At 41.2% G+C, this 22,106-nt stretch overlaps 1 protein-coding gene across 2 annotated transcripts in view; it reads left to right on the top strand.

Annotated features, from left to right (window-relative positions):
* The window catches only part of LOC105937734 (protocadherin Fat 4), a 142,448-nt gene that overhangs the window by 103,067 nt on the left and 17,275 nt on the right, over nt 1–22,106 (top strand). Inside the window, exons 7-11 of one of the 2 annotated variants that reach the window (XM_012879216.3) lie at nt 3,098–3,278; nt 6,526–6,776; nt 9,091–13,440; nt 17,326–17,430; nt 17,712–18,019. In XM_012879216.3, the coding sequence (XP_012734670.2) occupies nt 3,098–3,278; nt 6,526–6,776; nt 9,091–13,440; nt 17,326–17,430; nt 17,712–18,019 (5,195 nt within the window). The remainder of the gene's footprint in view (nt 1–3,097; nt 3,279–6,525; nt 6,777–9,090; nt 13,441–17,325; nt 17,431–17,711; nt 18,020–22,106) is intronic. The other variant, XM_021324844.2, reaches the window with a different exon arrangement.

The raw sequence follows: 22,106 nt of genomic DNA, 5'->3' as shown, positions 1-22,106 counted from the left end.
AATCCTGCTCACCAAATTTATTTCAACACTTTGGTGTCAGAAATCTGTTCTGTGTTTATTTGTTGTGAACTGAACATTATTAAATCTGAGCAGATAATTATTTGGACTCAGCTCTTATTTAGCGGGTAGATTTCACCGCGTAAATTGCTCATGATATTATAATATTTTGTTTACAAGATGGACTCTAGGATCCATAACCATTTTTAAAGAGGAAAGCGCATAATCACTTCGATTTCAACATTGAGCATGGATGGTTGTAAACACGGGAACCTTCAAAAGTCAGCATCGTCTTAGATAGTTGACTCACTGTGGCGATGAGTCACTTAAGATTAGTGTGGTATGGTTTCAAGTTCCCTTTTTTGGGAGGAAAACTGTTTACTGATCGCTCTGTTTGTGTCATTTGTTTTGCTTCTGGAATTCAGCTGTGTTTATTCTCAACGCGCATGTTAGCCACTTCTGTTCTGACCAGAAAAACCTGGGTACATTACAAGCTTGGGGTCAGATTTCTGTTTATTATCATAAAGCCAGGCTGTTATGCGAGGTTCCAGTAAACTAACTCAAATCGCATTTTCAGAGGAATCCCCTTTCCCTTCCTCAAAGAGACTGCGGGGGTCTCCAAACCCAACGATAATCTTAAGTTTTGTTGATGTGTGTTGGGAAAGTTTCCTTTTGCTTTCTGCCCACAGGGATGTCAGAGTCAGTGTATACAACTCAACATCAGCTGTAGCACTTGCAGTAGATTTTATTTGTTTTCGCTCAAGGGTTCTTTTTTAACCGTGCTTGAAAGCCCTGAGTTTGGTACAAGCATGAATCCCCTTAGATCTATGCTGTTTTTATTTTTTTGCAATATCTGTTTGTATGTTGTATTTTTATAACAATTTACTGGTATTTTATTTTAAGAGAAATCTTGTACATGGAGTTTAATAGGTCACTGGAAGAGACCAAATGCTTGCTCCTCATATTTTAGGCAAAAGAATGTATAATAAATAAATGCAGTATATAATCGCCACTTATGGACCTAAATGAATAAAACATGAGACCAGCTTGTTGGCTACTTAATCTTTAGTAAGATGTCATTAAGTAGTAGAGTTTAATTTATAATAAATAAACTATATTTTTTTCTCTTTCTGTGGCAAGAACGGTTAGTAGCCCAAGGGATTCTCATGCAATGATAATCTTAAAACACAAAAAAGAAATTAGGCAAAAATGTATAAAATAATAAATAAAATATTTTTCCCTAACTGGTTTTTATTTAAAAACAAAAAAGTACAAATCATTTATGCTCCACATATAACAAAATAACTATTGCACTTAAAATGATGCTACCCATATCAATTGTTTATTGATTTTCTTATTTTGATACATAAATTTAAAATAAAAACATAGCAGTTATATGTCTGCACTGTTGCCTTGTACTAAGAAGGTTCTGAGTAAAAATAGCTGTCTTGGGTCTTTGTGCCTGTAGTTGGCAGATTCTCCTGGTTCATGCATGGGTCTCACAGTCCAAATAGTCCAAAAATATGCTTTTTAGGTTAAGGGTTTATACACAGTGGATGGGTGGATAAAACAAGCACTACTTTTCAAATAAATGGTTGTTTTTTTTATTTTGTGCAGAATAATGTACATTCCTGCCATTCAACAACCTGATATTAGCTGTTCAGTTAGCTGGGTTAAATGGCCTGCTGTCTGCTGCTTAATAGACATGCTGCTTGTAGTTTTTAAACTTTAAAAAAGCATCTCCAAGCAGACAAGTATATCTGTCTATATCTGTCTATGTATATATATATATATATATATATATATATATATATATATATATATATATATATATATATATATATATATATATAAAATTATGTGTGACTTCTAAATAATACAAGTTTTGGAAACCTTCACAACACTGTTTCCCCTGTTTTCCCATATCTATCCATCTATGCAGATTTAAAAAAAAGCAGAATATATTCACTTTCTCTCTGACCCCCCGCTCCTTCTCTCTCTCTTCTCGGATTCTGTATGTTTGGATTTATCCCCGCTTTAAAAGAGACTGCGGCCACCGTCCCAAAGTTGTTGTGTTTTTTTTTTTATCTCTTATTAATACAGACCCCCAACTGTATACTTTTTCAAGCAGCTGATGTTTTCCCACAGCTGTGTACACACGGATTGTTTGTGGTTTGATCTTGGCACATCGTAATTGATGCATTCACACAGATTCCTGAGGAGAGTTGCAGAGAGGATGAACTTTATGGTTTAAGGAGGTGAAAATGCCTCTCGGAGCTTTCAGATCTCAGCTTCCTCTCCCTCCTCAGGTGCTCGGTATTTACTCTACAGGCCATGTGCGCATCATTAAGAAGTGAAAATACCTCCAGGCTTTCAGAGATGTCCCCAAATCCCACAGAGCGACTCTCAGTAACGAGGCTGAACTTGTGTTTATGTTTGGAATATAGATTAGGCAGTTTAGCGTGCCATTCGAGGAAGGATTATAAAAGGGCAGCTCAAGCAAGGCAGATGTATGAAATGCTTTTTTTTTTCCTGCATTGCAGTTCATTTTCATCTGCTATTGATTAAAATCCAACCCCACAGGGCCCAGCTTGGCCCGTTTCATCAGCCGTTCTGGGGAGAAAAAAATGTTTGGATTTTTGCTGAAAATAGCACTTCTCCTTGCTCAAATTCCACCGACTGACTGCCTGACTGCTGTGCTCCCTAAAATAGATCCCTCAGTGTGGAGATTAAATCTATAGGTGTCCAAATCCCCAGAAAGGACGACTAAAGGATTGGGTTTCAGAGACATGGAACTGTTTGTGTTCTCCTCTGAACTGGGTTGATGTGACAGTACCAAAGAAAATGCAAAGCGTTGCTCATACACACGGGCTTGGGTTGAACAAAGCAGGAAGAGTGTGTCTGAACCCTCAACGTACCAATTGGATCAGTGTTGATGTTGGAGTACATGATGAGTCGGATGCAATAAATCAAGACGGAATTGGAGCCATGATGGTGTTCAGATGTCTTCCCTTTGTCTGCTCGCGGTGGCACAAACAATACTTTAAAACATTTGCGATGAACTAACTTCAGCTTTTACTTTCTCTCTCTGCCCTTCCAGGCTCTCCATCCCTCAGCGGGACAGGGACGGTAACGGTTCTGGTGGACGACGTTAACGATAACATCCCCGTGTTCACCGCCTCCACCTTCCACACGACCATCACGGAGGACGCCCCTACGGGAACGGACGTGCTTCTGGTCAACAGCTCAGATGCAGACGTGGGCAACAACGGGGTTATAAGGTATTCAATTAAAGAATGTTCAGATGTTGTGACCAAATAAACCACAGGCTTCACAAAAATTAGCCTTGAGTGCTTGCAAGGACAGCTATGGGGCAAACTAAGTACACCAAGTAAACTAATTGCACTCAATTAACTGATTATCAGCAAGCGTGTCCAACTCCCTGAAAGCAGGAGTAACATCAGTTTTCTTGTCTAAGCTTTACAGCTGTGTGTTGACACAATGCAAGGGTGGAAAGACCAACAAATGTCTTTCTGGAAGCGTTCTCCAAAGTACTGGAAGCTCTTCAACTACTTGGAGAATATTAACAAGTGGAAAACATTTAAAAAAGCCTTAAATTTTGTTATGATATACTGTTCAGCCTGAGGTCAGACCTTGTAGTGCTCTGAGAAGCGGCAATAAACTTAAAAGCTTTACACGCCTCAGGTAGCATTTTAAATATTAGAATTCATTATGATACAATAAAAAAAATAACACTGAGCAAGTGTAGTTTGTTTAGAAGGGTTGAGGGAGAAAGCCTGTTTTCTCTGAACCTATTATGGCAGCATACCTTAGGTTTGCAAAGTTGCTTCTGAATGAACCACAATACTTCTGCAACAATGTTTTTTTTTGACAGATAAGACCAAAGTTGAGCCGTTCGGTCCAAACGCACAACCCCATGTTTTGACACTAAACTAAACAGAGCAGATCAGACGCCTTATACCAAATGTCAAGCACAGTGGTCGGACTGATGCTTCGGGCTTGTTTTGTAAACAGACGAGTCATTGCAGTCATCGAGTTGACCATGATCTCCTTTATATGCTAAAGTATTTTAGAGTCCAATGTGAAGCTCAGCCCAGACGGAGTCATCAACGGGATACGGGTTCCAAACACAGCAGCAAAAACAAAGGAAGCTGCTGCAACGATCCAGTCAAAGTCCAGTGGGGTGTGCTTCGTTGCTTTCCGGGACCGTAGATATTTTCTTAATTTTAGTGAGCCAATGACTCTAATAATTTAATACAGTGTTCAGATTCGCCACTGATGTGGTTGTTACAGTAACGTTAGAATAAAGCTTAACGCAAACTGTGTTAAAGGGCCACTGATTACAAGGAACAGGTTTTGGTTTTGTTTTAATGCAAACATATTGCCTCAGGAATCTATCTGATGTTTCCAATCTCTCATTCAACGTCATTTTAGGGCAGATCATGACTTAGTTTTAGCTTTTCTGTTAGCGTTTGTGAAACTCAGGATGACTGCAGTCCATGAAAGTGGTTCAGTTTGCAGAGTTTTTTGTAGAAAAACCAAAGTTTTTGTTTAGGCAGTGTTTTTTTTCTAAGCTTGGACAAAAGCTGTTTTCACAATCGCAGCTCCTGCCGTGTGTGTGTGTGTGTGTGTGGGGGGGGGGGGGGGGGGGAGGAGACTTGTAAGAGCCTCTGGCCTGATCTCTCTAAAGACGGACACTGACTCAGGTCCAGCCCCAACTCTTTCCTCAGCTACCCCACTGAGTACACATCGGGGGTACCACGGCGTGTTCCAGTTTCCCAAAACACAGTAATGAGGATGTTAATTGCTGATGACAGTAGGAGATGGTGCTCATCAGGGGTTCGAGGCCCTTTATAGAGTCCAGAACCGGTTACCTTCACTTAATCGTTTTCATTCTCACAACTCATTGAACATAAAACATGAGCTGAACCACAAGCATCTGTGGACAGTTTATGTTGGTGAGGATGTCCAAATAAGCTTTGCGTGAAGTTCACACGTTGTTCTGCAATTTGTCGTGCTATCTCTGTTAGGGGAACGCTTTCTAAAATATGCACTGGTGTGTACATGTATGTGCCAGTTTATATATAAATCTGAGATCCTGATGGAGACTCATGAGCTAAAAGATGAAACACGATATTTATTTTAAAGCAGAAGTCACCCCCCCTCCCCCCCCACTGAGTTCCCAGTCCTGATGAGCTTTATCCTACATGCTGTTATGTGCACCAGGTTTTGGTAACACTATCCAGTGCTATTGTCACGGGATTTAATTTAATTTTAATGCTTTTTAACCATGTCCCACTTGATGTTTCACTTAAGAAGAAAACATATGGGTGTGGATAAATATGCAGTGGTGGGAAACATATTTTCTGTCACACATATTTCTTTTCAGTTTCAGGAAAGAACTTTAATATCAAACCAAGACAGACAGAAAAAAGCAAGATGCTGTTCCTAAATTCTGAATTCAAATAATAAGAAACCAAAAATTTATCCAAACTGACATGGTTCTATGTGAAAATGTAATGGCCACCTGGTGTGCTTTGCAACAATGTTGTGCTGCATGACCCGAGAGTCCTGAATCCTAAGGTCACAAACTGATTATTGTTTAGTCATGACCAGTAAACTGAGGCAGATGAGGTCTGCAGTTGTTTAAAAGGTTCTTCTAGGTTCTCTTTTCGTTGATGTACTGTTTGAGTAATCTTGGTAGGATGGCCACTCTTGGCATGGCTCAGCTGTTAATTGTTTTCTCCATTTATGTTTTGCTGGACTGCCAAAGCCTCTTTCTAACCTTTTCCACTGTAATAGATGTCCATTAGTATTTATTTCATTGTTTCTGGAATTACTTTAGTTGTTTTTTAGATAATTTAGCCTACTTCATGCTGCCAGACAGGTTCTATTTACTTGAGTTCTTCTATATGTAACAAGGACAAGATATAACAAGGACAACAATTGTGTGTTCACATAGGGCTGATTTGGATAGCTTTTGTCCCCTAATAAGTAGAATAGCTATTTGAAAACTTAATTTGCTGTTTACTCGGGTATGCTTGTAATAAAATTTGTTTTGAGTATCTCGAACATTTCGATGTGACACAAAATTAGAAGAAATCTTGTTGAAGGCAAAAGCTTTTCATAGATGGATTTTAGCAGCTGAGGCATAGAAAACACGCTGAACCAACTGTGACTGTTTGTGAACAATAAATCTGAAAACTGTGGATGATGTAACTGCCTCAAACTCTTAACTCACAGATTTTAGGGACATTTTGAATTTTCTTTTTTACATGCTTCAGTCAACCTTGAAACGGTGCCCTCTATAGACTGTCCATCCAGTAAAACTGTTAATGTGTGACTCTTAAAAGCTCTTTTAAGTGCAATATTTGACCTGTAATAACACATTTACATATCACTGCACATCCCAGAACCTGAAGCAGCTCCTTAATCAATAAGCAAAGTGTTACTAATTAGAGGCATTAAACCACCATAGCTGAAATCCACTCTTCATGTTTCCTACAGCTACAGTCTGAGCGGAGGACACGGCCAGTTCTCCATCAACCCTGCTACAGGACAGATTATCACCAGCTCCCTGCTGGACCGAGAGGAGAGGGCCGATTACCAGCTGCTGGTTGTTGCAACAGATGGAGGGCAGCCCGAGGGCTTGTCCAGCTCCGCCACCGTGTCTGTGACGGTGGCCGACATCAATGACAACCCTCCACGCTTCCATCATCACCCCTATGTGACCCACATCCCTGCCTCCACTGCAACAGGTTAGTCAGGGGCCCTAACAGGTCCCACTATGCGCCTGGTATCTCTGGTGTCTTTGTGCTTGTGGAAGTGGTTTATACAGCTGCCTCTCAATAGATTAGTGAAACTCGTATATACTGTAGATTCATTCCACTGAAAGTGATTCTGTTGATTTTGGGGATTATAGCTTAAAGCTAAAGAACACGCACAATTCGGTTTCTCAAAGCACTAGAAGAAAAAGACCTTCAACACAGTAATTTTATCTTATGGCCTACACGTTTGTGAGGAGGTTGCTGACGCGCCATTTGCCCGGCAGTCATTGTTAGCTTCCCCAAGGAGGATAAACCACAAAAGGTCTTGGGATGGAGTATTCTGTGAGTGGACATGTTGTTTAGCAGTCATATTATTAGAAAGTTATGTGAAAGAAAGAAATGTAAGATACAAAAGCTACAAAAGCAACTAAGATACCCACAGCATTGAGAAGATCGTCATGCCACCCTACACAGACATATCCAGGAGATGGACTACAACAGCTACATTATTTGTGTTAAACCACACAAAAAAGCCAAAGACTGTTGCTCAGTGGTCTAAAGTTTCTTTTGAGGTAAAGAAACCTGAGGTAAATGTTTTATGTCTTTTGTAAATTAAGCTCTCAAACTCTAGAGGAAGTATGGAGATGAGCTGCTTGAAGTCCAGTGTAAAGCTTCCACACTCAGTGATGATTTGGGAAGTAATTTCATCTGCTAGTTTTCATCCACTCTGTTTAATCAAGTCTACAGTCACAGCAGATGCAATTGGAAATTATTTGGGCTCCATCTGTTGACAAGCTTTATGGTGATTTTTTAATTAGAACGCAACACTTGTTCACACCGTCCAGAAGTACGATTACCTGCTTTAATGGCCATATGGTCTCTGTGCGAGCAAACTGACCTGCGCAAAACAGTGAATCTACAGAGTATAACAAGATAGACCCAGTTTGCTATTAAAGCAACTTTCCTGAACCCGTTAGCAGAGCTGCAGACGGATCACCCTCATGCCACGTGGTAGTCGTCCAGTAATCTTTCCAACAGGAGCCCTGACCAAGTAAGGAATGCGCTTCCTGTGCAGTACATGGAAATGCTTTTAAGTAAGCAACCATTGCTGTACTTCATATCCATTTGTATTAGTCTTTTTTCACATTGTAATTTCCAGTGTTTGGGATTCCCATTAGCTGGAAGCCATTGTCATCAAAATTTACAGAAATAAAAACTTGTGATAATTGGGAGCTTTTAATCTGTTTTAAGTTTCACTTTATGAACTGAGTTACTGAAATTCATTAACATTACTCTAATGTATTTGTTCACATTTTAAAATATATTTAGTAAGATGCAGAGTGCATCAGTAGAGTCCCTTTTGATAGAAACATTTAAAATCTACCGGATGGTGTGTTAATTTTAGGAGCCTAAAAGCTGCTCAGTAGTATAACATCTAGTATAATTGGTTTCTATGGTGATTCCCACTCTTTTTGAGAAGCAGGAACTCACAGTACCAATAATTAATTACTGCCAGATGAAACCACAAACTTCAGTATGTCATATAAAAATAAAAAATACTGTTGTACCTTAAGAAGGTTCTGTTGGCCTTGCAAACATTTAAGCTTTTGTAGTGGGGTTTTGTTGTTGTTGTTTTTTTGCTTTGTAGAGCTACTGTACAGCAGGTTAGAGAGACCCTATAATAGAGAAATTGAGAGCTGGCACATAATGGGTGTGACTAAACTTTGGGTGCACGTACCCTACCCAGAGGGTGATTTAATAGATCCCTGAATTGTTGCACTAGTTTGAGATACAGTACATAAAAAATGTTATGTATAAAACATAAACATAAAGGACTTTATGTATAAACTGCCATGTACAGAACAAACTGTGGACAGAAAAGCATTCCAAATTAGGAAGTTTCTGAATATTTAGTAATATCATCACCTTTTGAGATCAGCATTCTGTAGTAAAATCTAAAATATTTCTAATACTTAAACTGTGAAATGTTAAGAACATGAAAGGTTTAAAAATGCCTATTGAGCAAGATCAAGTCCAACTTTCCATGAGTGATTGAGCAGTGGAGCTACTAAAATGGCTGGGTTTGCTCACTTTATTTATACACTTTATTAGATTCATCATATCTAATTTATTTATAGGTGCGAGGGGGTAAGACCTGAAAATCGAGTTGAATAGTAATAATGTTGCTTTATTGCTTATGCACTGGCACCCTTATTTACTGGAAATGAAGCCTATATTCTCTTCTTACTGTCTTTCATTCCTTCGGTGGAGTCAAATACATATTTTTTCTCATTTGTATCTTTAGGGTCCCTGGTTTTTGCTGTTACGGTCACAGATGAGGACTCGGGTTCTAATGCCCAGCTGCACTACTCCCTGATGGGTCGCAACTCTGAGAAGTTCAAGATCGACCCAGTAAGAGGCGCAATCACTGCCAACGAGCGGCTGTCCGGAAGTTCAGAGGTTACGCTGACAGTTCGCGTAAAGGACGGTGGCGCTAACCCTAGAACAGATACGACCACAGTGACGGTCCGCTTTGTTACCGGAGGAAACTTCCCTGTCATCAAGCTGAAGGATCGGGCATTCACTTTTCCAGAGAATCAGCCCACTAACCACATTGTTACAACAGTAACAGGGTCTTCAATGAGGGGTGGACCCTTGTCATATTACATAGCAAGCGGCAACATCGATTATGCCTTTCACATAGATCAGCTCTCAGGCGAGCTATCCATTAGACATCCACTGGATTATGAGCACATTTCCAAGTACATTCTCTGGATTGAGGCCAGAGATCAGGGTTTCCCTCCTTACTCCTCCTATGAGAAAGTAGAAATAACTGTTCTGGATGTGAATGACAACCACCCAGTGTTTGATAAGGACCCGTTTCATGCACAGATACTAGAGAACCTTTCACCCCAGCACGTCCTGATGGTCACGGCTGTTGATCTGGACAGTGGCAACAATGGACAGCTAGAATACGCCATAACTGATGGCAACAAAGAGAACAGTTTCAGCATCAACCGAGCCACTGGCGAGATTCGATCCACCCGGCCACTGGACCGAGAGAAGGTGGCGCTTTACGCTCTAAAAGTGAAAGCCACTGATCGAGGTTCACCGCCGAAAAACACGGCCGTTAAGGTGCTGATTAACGTGCTGGATGTGAACGACAATGCTCCCAGGTTTTCCAAAATATTTAGTGCAACAGTGGCTGAAAATGCACCTGTTGGCTACACTGTCACCAGAGTCACCACCACGGATGAGGACGCTGGTTCAAACGCCGTGAGCCGCTACTCCGTTACAGATAGTAGCCTTCCATTCAGCATTAACCCAAACACAGGGGACATAACTATCAGCAGACCACTTAACAGAGAAGACACAGATCACTACATCGTCAAAGTGTCGGCCCATGACTCTGGCTGGACAGTAAGCACAGACGTAACAATATTTATAACAGACATTAACGACAACGCCCCCAGATTCAGCCGTCCCTCTTATTACTTGGACTACCCGGAGCTCACGGAGGTGGGTTCTCTAGTCACGCAGGTGTCAGCCACAGATCCAGACGAGGGCGTCAACGGCAGAATTTTCTACTTCATCCGATCCCAGTCAGAGTACTTCAGAATCAATGCCAGCTCTGGAGAGGTGTTCATCAAGCAGCAGTTAAAGTATCAGAACTCGACCGGTGCTAGCAGTCTGAATATCAACCGGCACAGCTTCATTGTGACGGCCTCGGACCGAGCAGTGAAGCCTTTAATGAGTGAAACAACAGTGATTGTAAACATCGTAGACAGTAATGATAATCCTCCTGAGTTTGATTTGACCACTTACTTCACTCCTGTCACTAAAAGTGTCAAAGTTGGCACCAGACTCATCAAAATCACCGCTCACGATAAGAAAGATTTTGGCCTTAACTCTGAGGTTGAATACCTGATAATAGGAGGAAATAGCTCCAGTAAGTTCAAACTAGACAAAACAAGTGGGTGGATTAGCGTCGCTGCTTCCCTCACGTCTGATGTAAATAAGATTTTCCTCATCAACATCTCTGCAAGGGATAGAGGAAACCCTCCTTTGTCTGCAAAAACAACAGCTACGATAGTAGTGACCGAAGAAAACCACCACACTCCAGAGTTCTCACAAAGCCAAATCTCAGCCACAATACCTGAAAGCCTTGCTGTGGGAACAGCAATCAGAACACTGTCTGCCAGAGACAAAGATAAAGAAATGAATGGCCTTATCACTTACAGTATAACTTCGGGCAACGAAAAGGGTTTGTTTGCACTGAACAGTAAAACTGGAGTATTGTCATTAGCTCATCCTTTAGACTATGAAGAGCAGCACCAGCATGAACTAAGAGTTTCGGCTTCGGATGGTGGCTGGATTGCAAAAACAAGCTATGTTTCAGTCACAGTACAAGTGACTGACGTGAACGACAACCCTCCTGTTTTTGATCCAGACGAGTACTTCCCCTCTGTGCAGGAGAATGTCCCCAGCGGCACCACAGTGATCAAAATGAATGCCACAGACCAGGATTCAGGATCGAATGCTGTCATGGCGTACGTGATTCAGTCGTCAGACAGTGACCTGTTTGTTATCGACCCAAACACGGGCACCGTTACCACCCAGGGCTTCTTGGACTATGAGACAAAGCAGGTCTACCATTTAACAGTGAAGGCCTTCAACGTCCCCGATGAAGAGCGCTGCAGCTTCGCCAACATCAACATCCAGCTGAAGGGAGCCAACGAATACGTTCCCCGCTTTGTCTCCAAACAGTACTACTTTGAGATCTCAGAAGCCGCTCCAAGAGGCACAGTTGTCGGGGAAGTGTTCGCCAGTGATCGGGATCAGGGAGAGGATGGAGTGGTATACTATCTCATCTTTGGAAGGAGCAGAAAGAAAGGCTTTGGGATCAACAGGAAGACTGGCCAGATTTATGTCACAGGTACCCTGGACCGTGAGAAAGAAGAGAAGGTCTCTCTAAAGGTGTTGGCGAAGAATGCGGGAAGCATCCGTGGGGCAGATATCGATGAAGTGTTTGTTAATATCACTATTCTTGATGCCAATGATCCACCTGTTTTTACCCAAGACCTGTACGACGTGCAGGTCAGTGAAGGTCTGTCGCCTGGGGGGCTTGTCACCTTTGTGAGTGCTGAGGATTCAGACTCTGTCCCCAGTTGGAGTAGGTTTTCTTACTCCATTGCTCCTGAGTTTAATAAAAATGTGTTTACAATAAATCCAAAAACAGGGCAGGTGTCTGTGGCTGCGCAGTTGGACAGAGAAACAACTCCTGTTTATAATCTGACAGTTCTGGCAGTCGATACGGGGACTCCCCCTGCCACCGGGAGCGCTACCATCATTGTCAATCTGGAAGACATCAATGACAATGGTCCAACGTTGACAACCACCTATGCTGAGGTGATGGAGAACCAGAGAGCTGGCTCCTCAGTTACAACCCTGACAGCCTCAGACCCAGATCTGCCCCCCAACCAGGGCCCTTTCCTGTACAGCCTTCTGAGTTCCGGCGCTGCCAACAGCTACTTCAGCCTCAGCTCAGCTGGCATCCTAACCACCAGCCGGGAGATTGACAGAGAGCAGATTAGTGATTTCTACCTCTATGTAGTGATCAAGGACTCTGGCGTGCCTCAGATGTCCTCCACTGGAACAGTTCACGTTAAAATAAACGATCAGAATGACAACCCTTCAGAGTCGCGGTCCATGGAAATCTATGTCCACTACTTCGGAAACACATTTCCAGGAGGTTCATTGGGAGATGTCAGACCACAAGATCCTGACATCCATGATCGGTTCCACTGTTCTCTAATCCCTGCATCATCTGGACTGTTTACTATCCCCACTGGAACGTGCAACCTCAACTCTAAAGTCCGCTCAATGGACGGAACATTTGAACTAACCATTCGCAGCAGTGATGGCGTCCACGGATCGGTCAGTAACACAGCCAAAGTTTTCTTTATGGGCTTCAACAATGCCACTGTGGACAACAGCATCCTTATCAGACTGCAGTCTGGTGGGGTCAAAAGCTTTCTCACAAATCACTACCTCAGCTTCTTACGCATTGCCAACTCTCAGCTAGCAGGACTAGGCACAGGGGTGCTGCTTTATGGAGCGTTTGAGCTCAACAATCAGACTTTCGTGATGGCAGCTGTGAAACGGGGCCATGGGCAATATGTGAACCCCAGCGGCGTGGCCACATTCTTCCAGAGTATCAAAGACATTTTATACAGACAGAGTGGGGTGCAAATAGATGCAGTAGACCATGATCCATGCACGCATAACCCATGCCAGAACGGAGGCAGCTGCAAGCGGCGTCTCAGTGTCGGGCCTGAAATGAAGACAGAAGAAAGTGTCCCTGTGATCCTCGTTTCCAACCACCCTCTGCAGCCGTATGCCTGCAGCTGCAGGCCGGGATACGCAGGAGCCCTGTGTGAGATGGACATCGACGAGTGCCAGCCGTCGCCTTGCCACAACGGTGGAACCTGCCACAATCTGGTGGGGGGATTTTCCTGCACCTGTCCCGAGGGCTTCACCGGGATGGCCTGTGAGAGGGACGTCAACGAATGCCTTTCCAATCCGTGCAAGAATGGGGCTCTGTGCCAGAATTTCCCCGGCGGCTTCAACTGTCTCTGCAAATCCGGGTTTGCAGGTACTACACACACAGAGGTCACCTTTTATGTCTTTTCAAAATGTTTTGCACAGCATCTTATAAATGTATTCACACCCCTTGTATGTTTTCAAAGGGGTGTGAAAACCACATACCTCAATATATATTTTTATGATTTAGTGTGCTAGTCCTACATTAAATAGTGGATAATTGTTAGGTTAAAGAAAATAAAAGACTCATGATTTTCCGATTTTCCAAATAAAAATCAGAAAAGTAAAACATGCTTATGTTTCCACCCCCATTTAATCTGATACCAGTGAATATCCAGCGGAACCAATTCTGAAATCATCCTAAATTCAGCTGTGGGATTGAATCTCAGTTTTGATACACTATACGTCAGAGAACATTAGTGAACAAACATCCTGACGAGCAAGAACCATAGAATACCGGCCAGTGATAAAGTTGTGGAGAGGTTTAAAACGGGATAAGGTATCAGGATCAGAATCAGAATGAGCTTTATTGCAGGGTAGAATTTTACATGTACGAGGAGTTTGATCTGGCGATAAGGTACTACACATAGACAAACATACAGTGGACATAAGTAAATGTAGAAATATATAAAATGGAATAAACAAAAGTAACACAAGTTGTATAAGAATAGTAGAATAGTACATAAGAAAAATACAACTATTTGCAGAGGGAAGACAACGTGGCAGATGTTTACATGTGCATTATTCAGTTTGTGTTACACGGGCGTATTGCAGGAGAGGATATCATTTATATAAATTTATATGTAGATGAACAACAAAACAATATCCCAAGCCACAAAGCTCTCATGGAGCACTGTTAAAAAAATCCTTTAAAATTCAAAGAGTATGACATAACTGCAAACCTACCAAGCTATTACCGTCCGACTAAATTAACAGGATGTTAAAGAAGCAGCAGCAGAGGCTCATTAACTCTAAAAGAGCTGCAGAGATCCAGGGCTCAGAAAATGGAGAATCTCGTAACAGGACAGCTATTAGCTTCACCAATCTGGCCCTATGTCCTGTAAATATATGGAAGGCGGTTCCATGGTCAGATTAGACTAGAATTGAACATTTTGGCCTGCATGCAATACGCAGAGTGTGGTAGAAAACTAAGACGCCACATAACCCTGAAAGCACCATCCCCATGGCGAGACATGTTGATGGAAGTGTCATGTTCTGGGGGAGGCTTTTCTTCAGCAGCAGCAGAGAAGCTGGTCAGAACGAAATCTAGCTGAGAATATGCTGGAAGACTTGATGATGATAGACATTCTCCATCTAAGCTGACGGAGCATGAGATGCTTCACAAATAATATTTGGATACCAAAAAAAAACTTAATTGCAGCAAAAGGTAACTCCTCAAGGTGGCTAAATGTAAATGCATGACACACTTTTCAGATCTTGATCTGACAAATAAAAAGGAAAAATCTGTAATGCTTTTGTCGAATGATATTAATCTTTATTTCAAACAAATTTGAAAAGCAGATTTTCATAAACACAGTAATGACAAATTAATAAATAAATAAACATATAACAAAGCTATCCAAATTTTGTGATAAAGTAATAATGTTTGTCAATAGACATAATTCATTAGTTATATGCAATAAAATAAAATTCTCTCCTGTCCAAATAAGAGCCAAAGTGAATAGTTATAATATTCTTTGCCCTTTAAAATTGTACTCAATTTTATGTTGGTCTATCACATGAAAATCTAATCAGTCTTTAAAGTTTGTTATGATGAGCTGATAAGCTCCAGGGGTGTGTATACTTTTGGGAGGCACTTTATATTATATAAACATATAAAGTATAGTCCCACACACTGAAGGTATTTGCTTCTGAATGTTTCCAGTAGATTTCATGGCCGTCTGAGCACAGACACCAGTTTCCAGTTGGGGGGTATCAGCTGTGATGCATATCAGCCTGCAGTGTTTGCTTTAATAAAAAAGGATGATACAAAGCTGACCTTCGTCAGGATCCAGTTTTCACCACATATACAGTTGACTAGTGGGCCATTTCCCTTTGTGCCTTCATGCACATGCAGTTCTGACCACACACAGACACCAGGATTTCTGCTCCGACTGTATTGCACACACATTTCCTCATTATGGATTTCTTATTTGGCTGCGCTTTGAGTCATTTGACAAATGAGCAGCTTTATAAAAGATCCAATCAGGCCCCTAAATTTGGAAATGCAAGGAACACAGCGCATTATTGGGCCGGATTAAAGGGGAGGGCATTTTAAGTGGAAATAGTTTGAACAGCCGTTTGGATCCTGTGTGATATTTAACCTCTGGCTGCAGCATCTGAAAGACATTTTGAAAGCATGCTGCACATGGCGATTTGCCTGAAGTGAAGTCATTACTGTCCCTTTTTATTATGACGATAAAAAATGGCCGCAAATCTTAAAGTTTTATCAAGATGAACTGCCCTCACGCAGACATGAACCTGGTGACCTACAGTAGTTTTTGTGCCCTCCCTTTGAACTCTCGACTTCCTGTTCCTCCACAACTGGATTTTGGCAGCTAAATCCATCTCCATTAAGCAACATGTCTCAGGATTTACAGCATTAAATTTACTCCCAGAGTTCACTGTCAGTTTGTTTCTTTTGTACCATGTGCCACACATCATTTGTGTCTGTTGTTTTTATGATCACTGTCACATTCCCTATCAAGATGTTAAACCTTTGCCTCCATGTGTGGCAGCCATCCATGTACATTTCAGCTGTCTGTCTGTCTGCACTGGAATAAAACGCTAACAAAAGCAGCCTGCAGTCGGTTAGGAAGCCTGATTGTTCTCTTTGAATTGGCCAGCTCAATGAGATCATTTGGCTTTTCCAAACTGAGTGTGTTGTTCTTGCAGTTATGTCATCTTGGACATTTCAAATTCCTCCATAACAGGTGAAAATCAGCCTTGGCGAAAAGAATGAATAATCGCTCCTTGGAAAAGAGTTTCTCTAAACAGATCATTTCAAAATGGCCTGATTAACAGACTTCCAACAGTCATTGACAAACAATGGTGAAGCCAAAATGGGAAAGCTGTGTTTGAAAAACTAAGTACACTCACGCTGCTTCCAAGGACAAAAGTAACAGTTGATCAAAAGTGCATGATTAATTGATAGTTATCAGTGTGAACACTAAATGAGTAATGTGTTTTGTCTATTCACTGGTTTGGAGCACACAGGTTTATGTTATCTTAACGCCAAAGCTGATACACATCAGCAATGGCCTTAGAGAAACAACTCTTTCTTTACATCTATTTAGAATGGGTTGTAAGGTAATTTCCAAACTGCCTACAGTTCATTATTTTTGCAATGATAAAAGATCAGAAAATCTGTAGAAAACCCAAGAACTTCATCTCAGACTCTAAAAGCTCTCAGTTCGCGTCTTGAATATTTCAAGCAGGACAGTGATCCCAAACAAGACATCTAATCTAAAACAGAATGGTAAAAAAGCAATCAAGGTGTTGCAGTGGCACTCTATCTAAACTGTTAACAGGAGAAACAAATGTCCAAAATCTGAATGAACGAAGGCTTCACTGAAAAGATGAGTTATTGCTAATAAAGATGGTTCAACAAGCTGTTCAGCCATGGGGTGTATTTGCTTTTTTATTCAGGGCTTTTCCATTTTGGCTTGATCTTTGTTTTATAAATAATTGCATGTTGATTTTTATAATTTCCTCATAATCAAAACTTAGAACTGCAGTTTCTAGGTTTTTTTTTTTACTTCCCCATGTGTTTTGATACCTACTCAAAGGTCGACTAAAAAATATATATACTATTTTTGCAGAGCAGTTTTCAGCTGTGATGTCATGAAAGGCATGCATGACTCAGTGTTGAGCATTTTTCGCCTGTTGTCCACCCCCCCCCCCATCCATTTTAATTTGTGTTGTTTTGTGAACTCAGGCAAAACGTGTGATTCCATCATCAATCACTGTGAGTGTAACCCTTGTTTTAATGGCGGCTCCTGTCAGAACCGGTTGGATGGATATTACTGTCACTGTCCGTTTGGTAAGTAATGAAAGGAAACTTGCAGGATCACTTCATAAAATAAAAAATAAATAAATAAAGGATTAGTATTTACGGGAAAGACATCCATCATTCTCAAACCCCAATTTCTTAAGCAGAAGCTGCAACCGTCTTCATTTTTCACGCTCTGTGTTTTTGTTTTCGTTAAATGCCAAAACCGTGGGTGAAAACCAGATGTACGTCTTTGCAGGACCGTCTTAGAAGATTATGATTAACCTGTTCAGTGTAAGCATATAATATTGGTCTATCTTTTTGTTCCTCAGGGGTTTTTGGTAAACACTGCGAGCTGAACAGCTATGGTTTCGAGGAGCTCTCCTACATGGAGTTTCCCTCTTTGGATCCGAACAACAACTACATCTACATCAAGTTCGCCACGCTGATGAGCAACGCGCTGCTGATGTACAACCACGACAATCAGACGGGCGACAAGGCGGAGTTCCTGGCGTTGGAGATCTTTGAGGGCAGGATGCGTTTTTCCTTTAACCTGGGCAGCGGCACCTACAAGCTGATGACCATGATCAAAGTTTCAGACGGCCAGTTCCACACAGTCATCGCCAGGAGAGCTGGGATGGTAAGAGGCATTTTTCATTGACAGGTTTATGAACAATATTAGTTTTATGGATCCAGTCGCCAAAAGAGCGCTGAAACTGAAAGATCTACATTCAACAACATTTATGTCCTGAGCTTTTACAGCTTAAATCTGCACTCCTATTCGGTTCTGGTCTCCTCAGATGATAATTAAAACCCCAAACCACTGATAGCTCAACTTAGAGGTTTTATGGCCTGTAATTACACATTGCTGGTTGCTGAGATTTACGATACCAGGATCCACAACGGCCCTGAAATATGAAAATGTGTCTCCCGTGTTCTGAATGAGAGTCTCCTCCATGCCAGCAGCACAGTGGCAAGGAGAAGGGGGCAAAAAGCCCGAGCAGGTTCTGTCAGATCTCCACCAATGCTTCGCTCCTGCTGGACTAGAGATCTGTCGTTTCCCGCAGTGCGGCGGGGTTTCATAGGAAGCTGGTAAAATCGTTAAATTGTCAGTTTTGAAATGTTGCAGAGTGATGGGGTGGAAAAGGAATACAGCACATATTGAGGAGTGCGAGTCGGTGAAAATCGAGGTGTTTGTGCTCTTGAAGAGTGAGTGAGAAATGTCAGGACTGTAACGCCAGCTCCCTCGGGCGCTGTAAAGTGAACCCGATGGCCGTGTTTGCAGAAGTTGATGTGGGTCATTTCTGTGGTTGGGCATCAGGTCAGTTCCCACTTCCTGTTCCTGGCTTATGATCTCAAAAACAGGGGGAAACTACAGACACAGACTTCTCCTTGAAGTCTGAGCGATCAGACAGAGCACAGAGGTCATATGTGGTGTTGAAATCACTTCTATGAACATCAGGTTTGGATGAAGATTCGCTCTTGAATTCTCCTTAAATGCCTAAAATAACAGCAGCTTTCTTCTGAGCCTGAATATGTCTGTATAACATTTATTTTTAGTGATGCATCAGCAGTTTCGCTTCTGGCAGACTTAAGCGGTGTGACCTTTAAATTTTTCAGCTGCCATGGTGAAATTTCTTAGACCATTTTAGAAGAAAATCACCTTTTAGAATTTGGTTTTTGGTTGTCCAATAAACAGCATATCAAATGCTTGACTGCAGACGTCAGGCAATGTAAATCAGCTAATAATAAATAAGTTAAGTCTTAGCCAAACTTTGGGTTCCTTAGAATAGTCTCACTTGTCTTTTTATAATTCTAAATCATTATTTTAAATAAGCACAAACTTTTATGAACATAACAGCTGAGTTTTCCCTCTTTTACAAGCTAGGCCTAAAAAATCTTCTAGCCTTGAATTGCTATTGTTGACATACCTATGATACACCTTTTTGAAACCAAAGGAAGTGATTCCCAGACATGTCCCATACCCATAGTTTTATCCTGTAACACTGCATTTTAAGTGTTTAGTTTTTATTTATTGTTTTTGCCTGATTAACAAAAAATGCCATTTATCTTTCTTTTCAGAACTTCCTATTCAATAACTAAAGTCTCTGTTATGAACTGATTTTTGTTTAATGTTCATGATTTTCATTTTTACCTCATTAGGAACACAAAGATGCATTTATGTTTGAAGGAAAACAACAGAAATTGGTTGATTTCTGATGAATGTAACAGAAAACAATTTGATTTTGAAATAAACGCAAGTGTCTTTGTAATCAGTTGAACTACCGATAAAAAGCCTTTGTGGCGCAGCAGGAAAATACCAGGTGTAGTATGGATGAAATTATACAGCCAAGAACACCGATTGACTACTGGACCATAGAGGACAGAAACAAGTCAGTTTGTTTTAAATACAAAATATAAAGGCCTTCCTTGAAGGCCGTTTTAAAAAGATAGTCCGAGAGTTTAGTTTTTGATGTCGTCAAAAAGCCTCAACAACAAGCTTTTGATTTAGTGAATTGTTTTTTCCAATAACGGGCGCAAAGCAGGTGAAGAACAGCAAACATAGAGTGCAATACTGTGGTCCCTCAAGTCAATTTTGTTAGGTAACAATATAAAGTTTTATCAGCATTTATTTATTTTTATTTTTTTTCAAATCAGTGTCAACAGAACACAAAAATATAAGCTTCATCTTTTTATGTTGCATTTGCTCCTAATTTCTGACCTTTTATTCTTTCTTAAAGAAAAAAAGATCCATTAAATGTTTTGTTCTGAAAGCTCAGGTGAATCCATGTGTGTGATTGCACAGATTGTGTGTGCGCACATGTTCGTCCTGCAGGGTCACGCTCCGCTGGATGATTTGTGTCAGAGAACCAGGCTGGTGTGGTCCGTGTTTACTTAAACTCCAGGAGAGGTGGAGCGTGATTGCTCCGGTTTTTCAACACTTTCACACACTTTTCCGGACAGTTTCCTCACCGGCACATTTCTTTTCTTCCTCCTGGGCTTGTTCCCCACATCCGAACGCAGAAGCAACAGCACACATCTGGGGAAATGCTTTACTGGCACTGATGGAAAAACAGGAAACTGTCGGGAAACAGAAAAATGTTTGGCATTTCTGTGCCACTCTCTTATCACATATATGAATCGAATAATGACCAATATTGGATTTGCATCCCCTGTAGAGGTCATACTAAATGTCCTGAGCATGCAGAATGAACGACATGCATAGGAGTAGAATAAATCATTAGTCAATGAAACCTGAAGTCTACCAATTGACACAAGTTGATGAAAACATAGATATCTAAAGTTTATCAAATACTTTCGTCTCTGGCTTTTATTATAACTATTGAGAAAACTATTCACTAACCTATCTAAAGTGCTGATTTTGGCTATTCCAATCACTTTATTGTCAAGAGGTGAATAAATCCAGAATGGGTGCATGCAGACTGTTTCTAAAAAAAAAAAAAAAAGGAAAAAAAAAAACATTTGTCAAAGAATGGGTAATTTCTCAGGAGCTCAGTGATTGGATGCCACATCTGAGATTTGCCTTTTTAAGATTTGCTTGCAACTAGATTTGCTGAGCAACTATTCCACAGTCCGCTGGTAGCAGTATTTTTGCAATGTGTAAGCAACTCAGCCGCAAAGAGGTAGATCACGGAAAATCTGAGTGTGCAGAGGTCACCAGTCAGTCAATAGTTGATCTAATGCTTTTAGAAATGCTGTCAAATAGTTTGGCTTCAAATTGGAAGCTATGTATCACATGCCAAAAAAAGTAAAAAGAAAAAACAAAGCAACTGGACTTGTTTTCCATAATGCTTTGTATTTTTACCTGACTATGACCTGGATGACTGAAAATATTCACCAGCATATGCATCACATGCTAAGTTGTCGATCATGAAGCAAAGCATAGAAATTGTCCTTTTTTGTATTGCTACACTAAACGTGGACTAAACAAACATTCTTATTTGTATCACAAAGGGTTGGTCAGCAGTTGTAAACAAATGAGGTTCAATCTGTTGTACGTACATGAAACGCTTAGATGAGATGCTAACTTAAGTGTTGTCACCTTTGGACAGCTATATGTTCTTACAGCGCCTAGTTAGTATTATTGTCCCTTTAGGCAGGTGCCTGTCTATAGCGGTCATTTGAGCGAGATGCAGGACACAGCCTGGACAGGTCGTCCGTCCATCACAACACAGACACACAGAGACAAAATCACCTAACCGTCCTGTTTTTGGGCTGTGGGAGGAAGCTGGAGTACCTGGAGAGACCCCTCGCATGTACAGGGAGAACATACACTTTCCATTATGCAGAAAGACCCCGGGAACGTTTATGCTGCGAGCCAGCAGTGCGGCTGACTGGGCAGCCTCTGCCACACAACCAAACAAACATGGAGGGTTTTTCTCAACACTAAGTTGAGAAAAACCCACTAAGCCAGAAGAAGTCATGCAAACTGCAACTAATTGGTTCCTTTAGGGGTTTCTCCAAGGAGGAATGTTTTGATGGATGGATTTGGTGAGATTTTATTATGCTCCTGGTTCTCAATATACCGCTTTTTAGAACATATCCTTACAGCGCTGTCTGCTTTAAAGATAGTGAGCCTCTGTCTGACATGGAGCGCGTGTTTGCTTGGCTCTTGAGAAAGTCTGCTAAATGTTGCATCTAAGCATTGCTTTGGGATTGGGATGTTGCTGATTTTTCATTAGTTGTGATTTGATATGATGTGTAGC

Source organism: Fundulus heteroclitus, chromosome 23, assembly GCF_011125445.2.
Source record: "Fundulus heteroclitus isolate FHET01 chromosome 23, MU-UCD_Fhet_4.1, whole genome shotgun sequence".
NCBI lineage: Eukaryota > Metazoa > Chordata > Actinopteri > Cyprinodontiformes > Fundulidae > Fundulus > Fundulus heteroclitus.
This window is presented reverse-complemented; position numbering and strand designations above follow the sequence as displayed.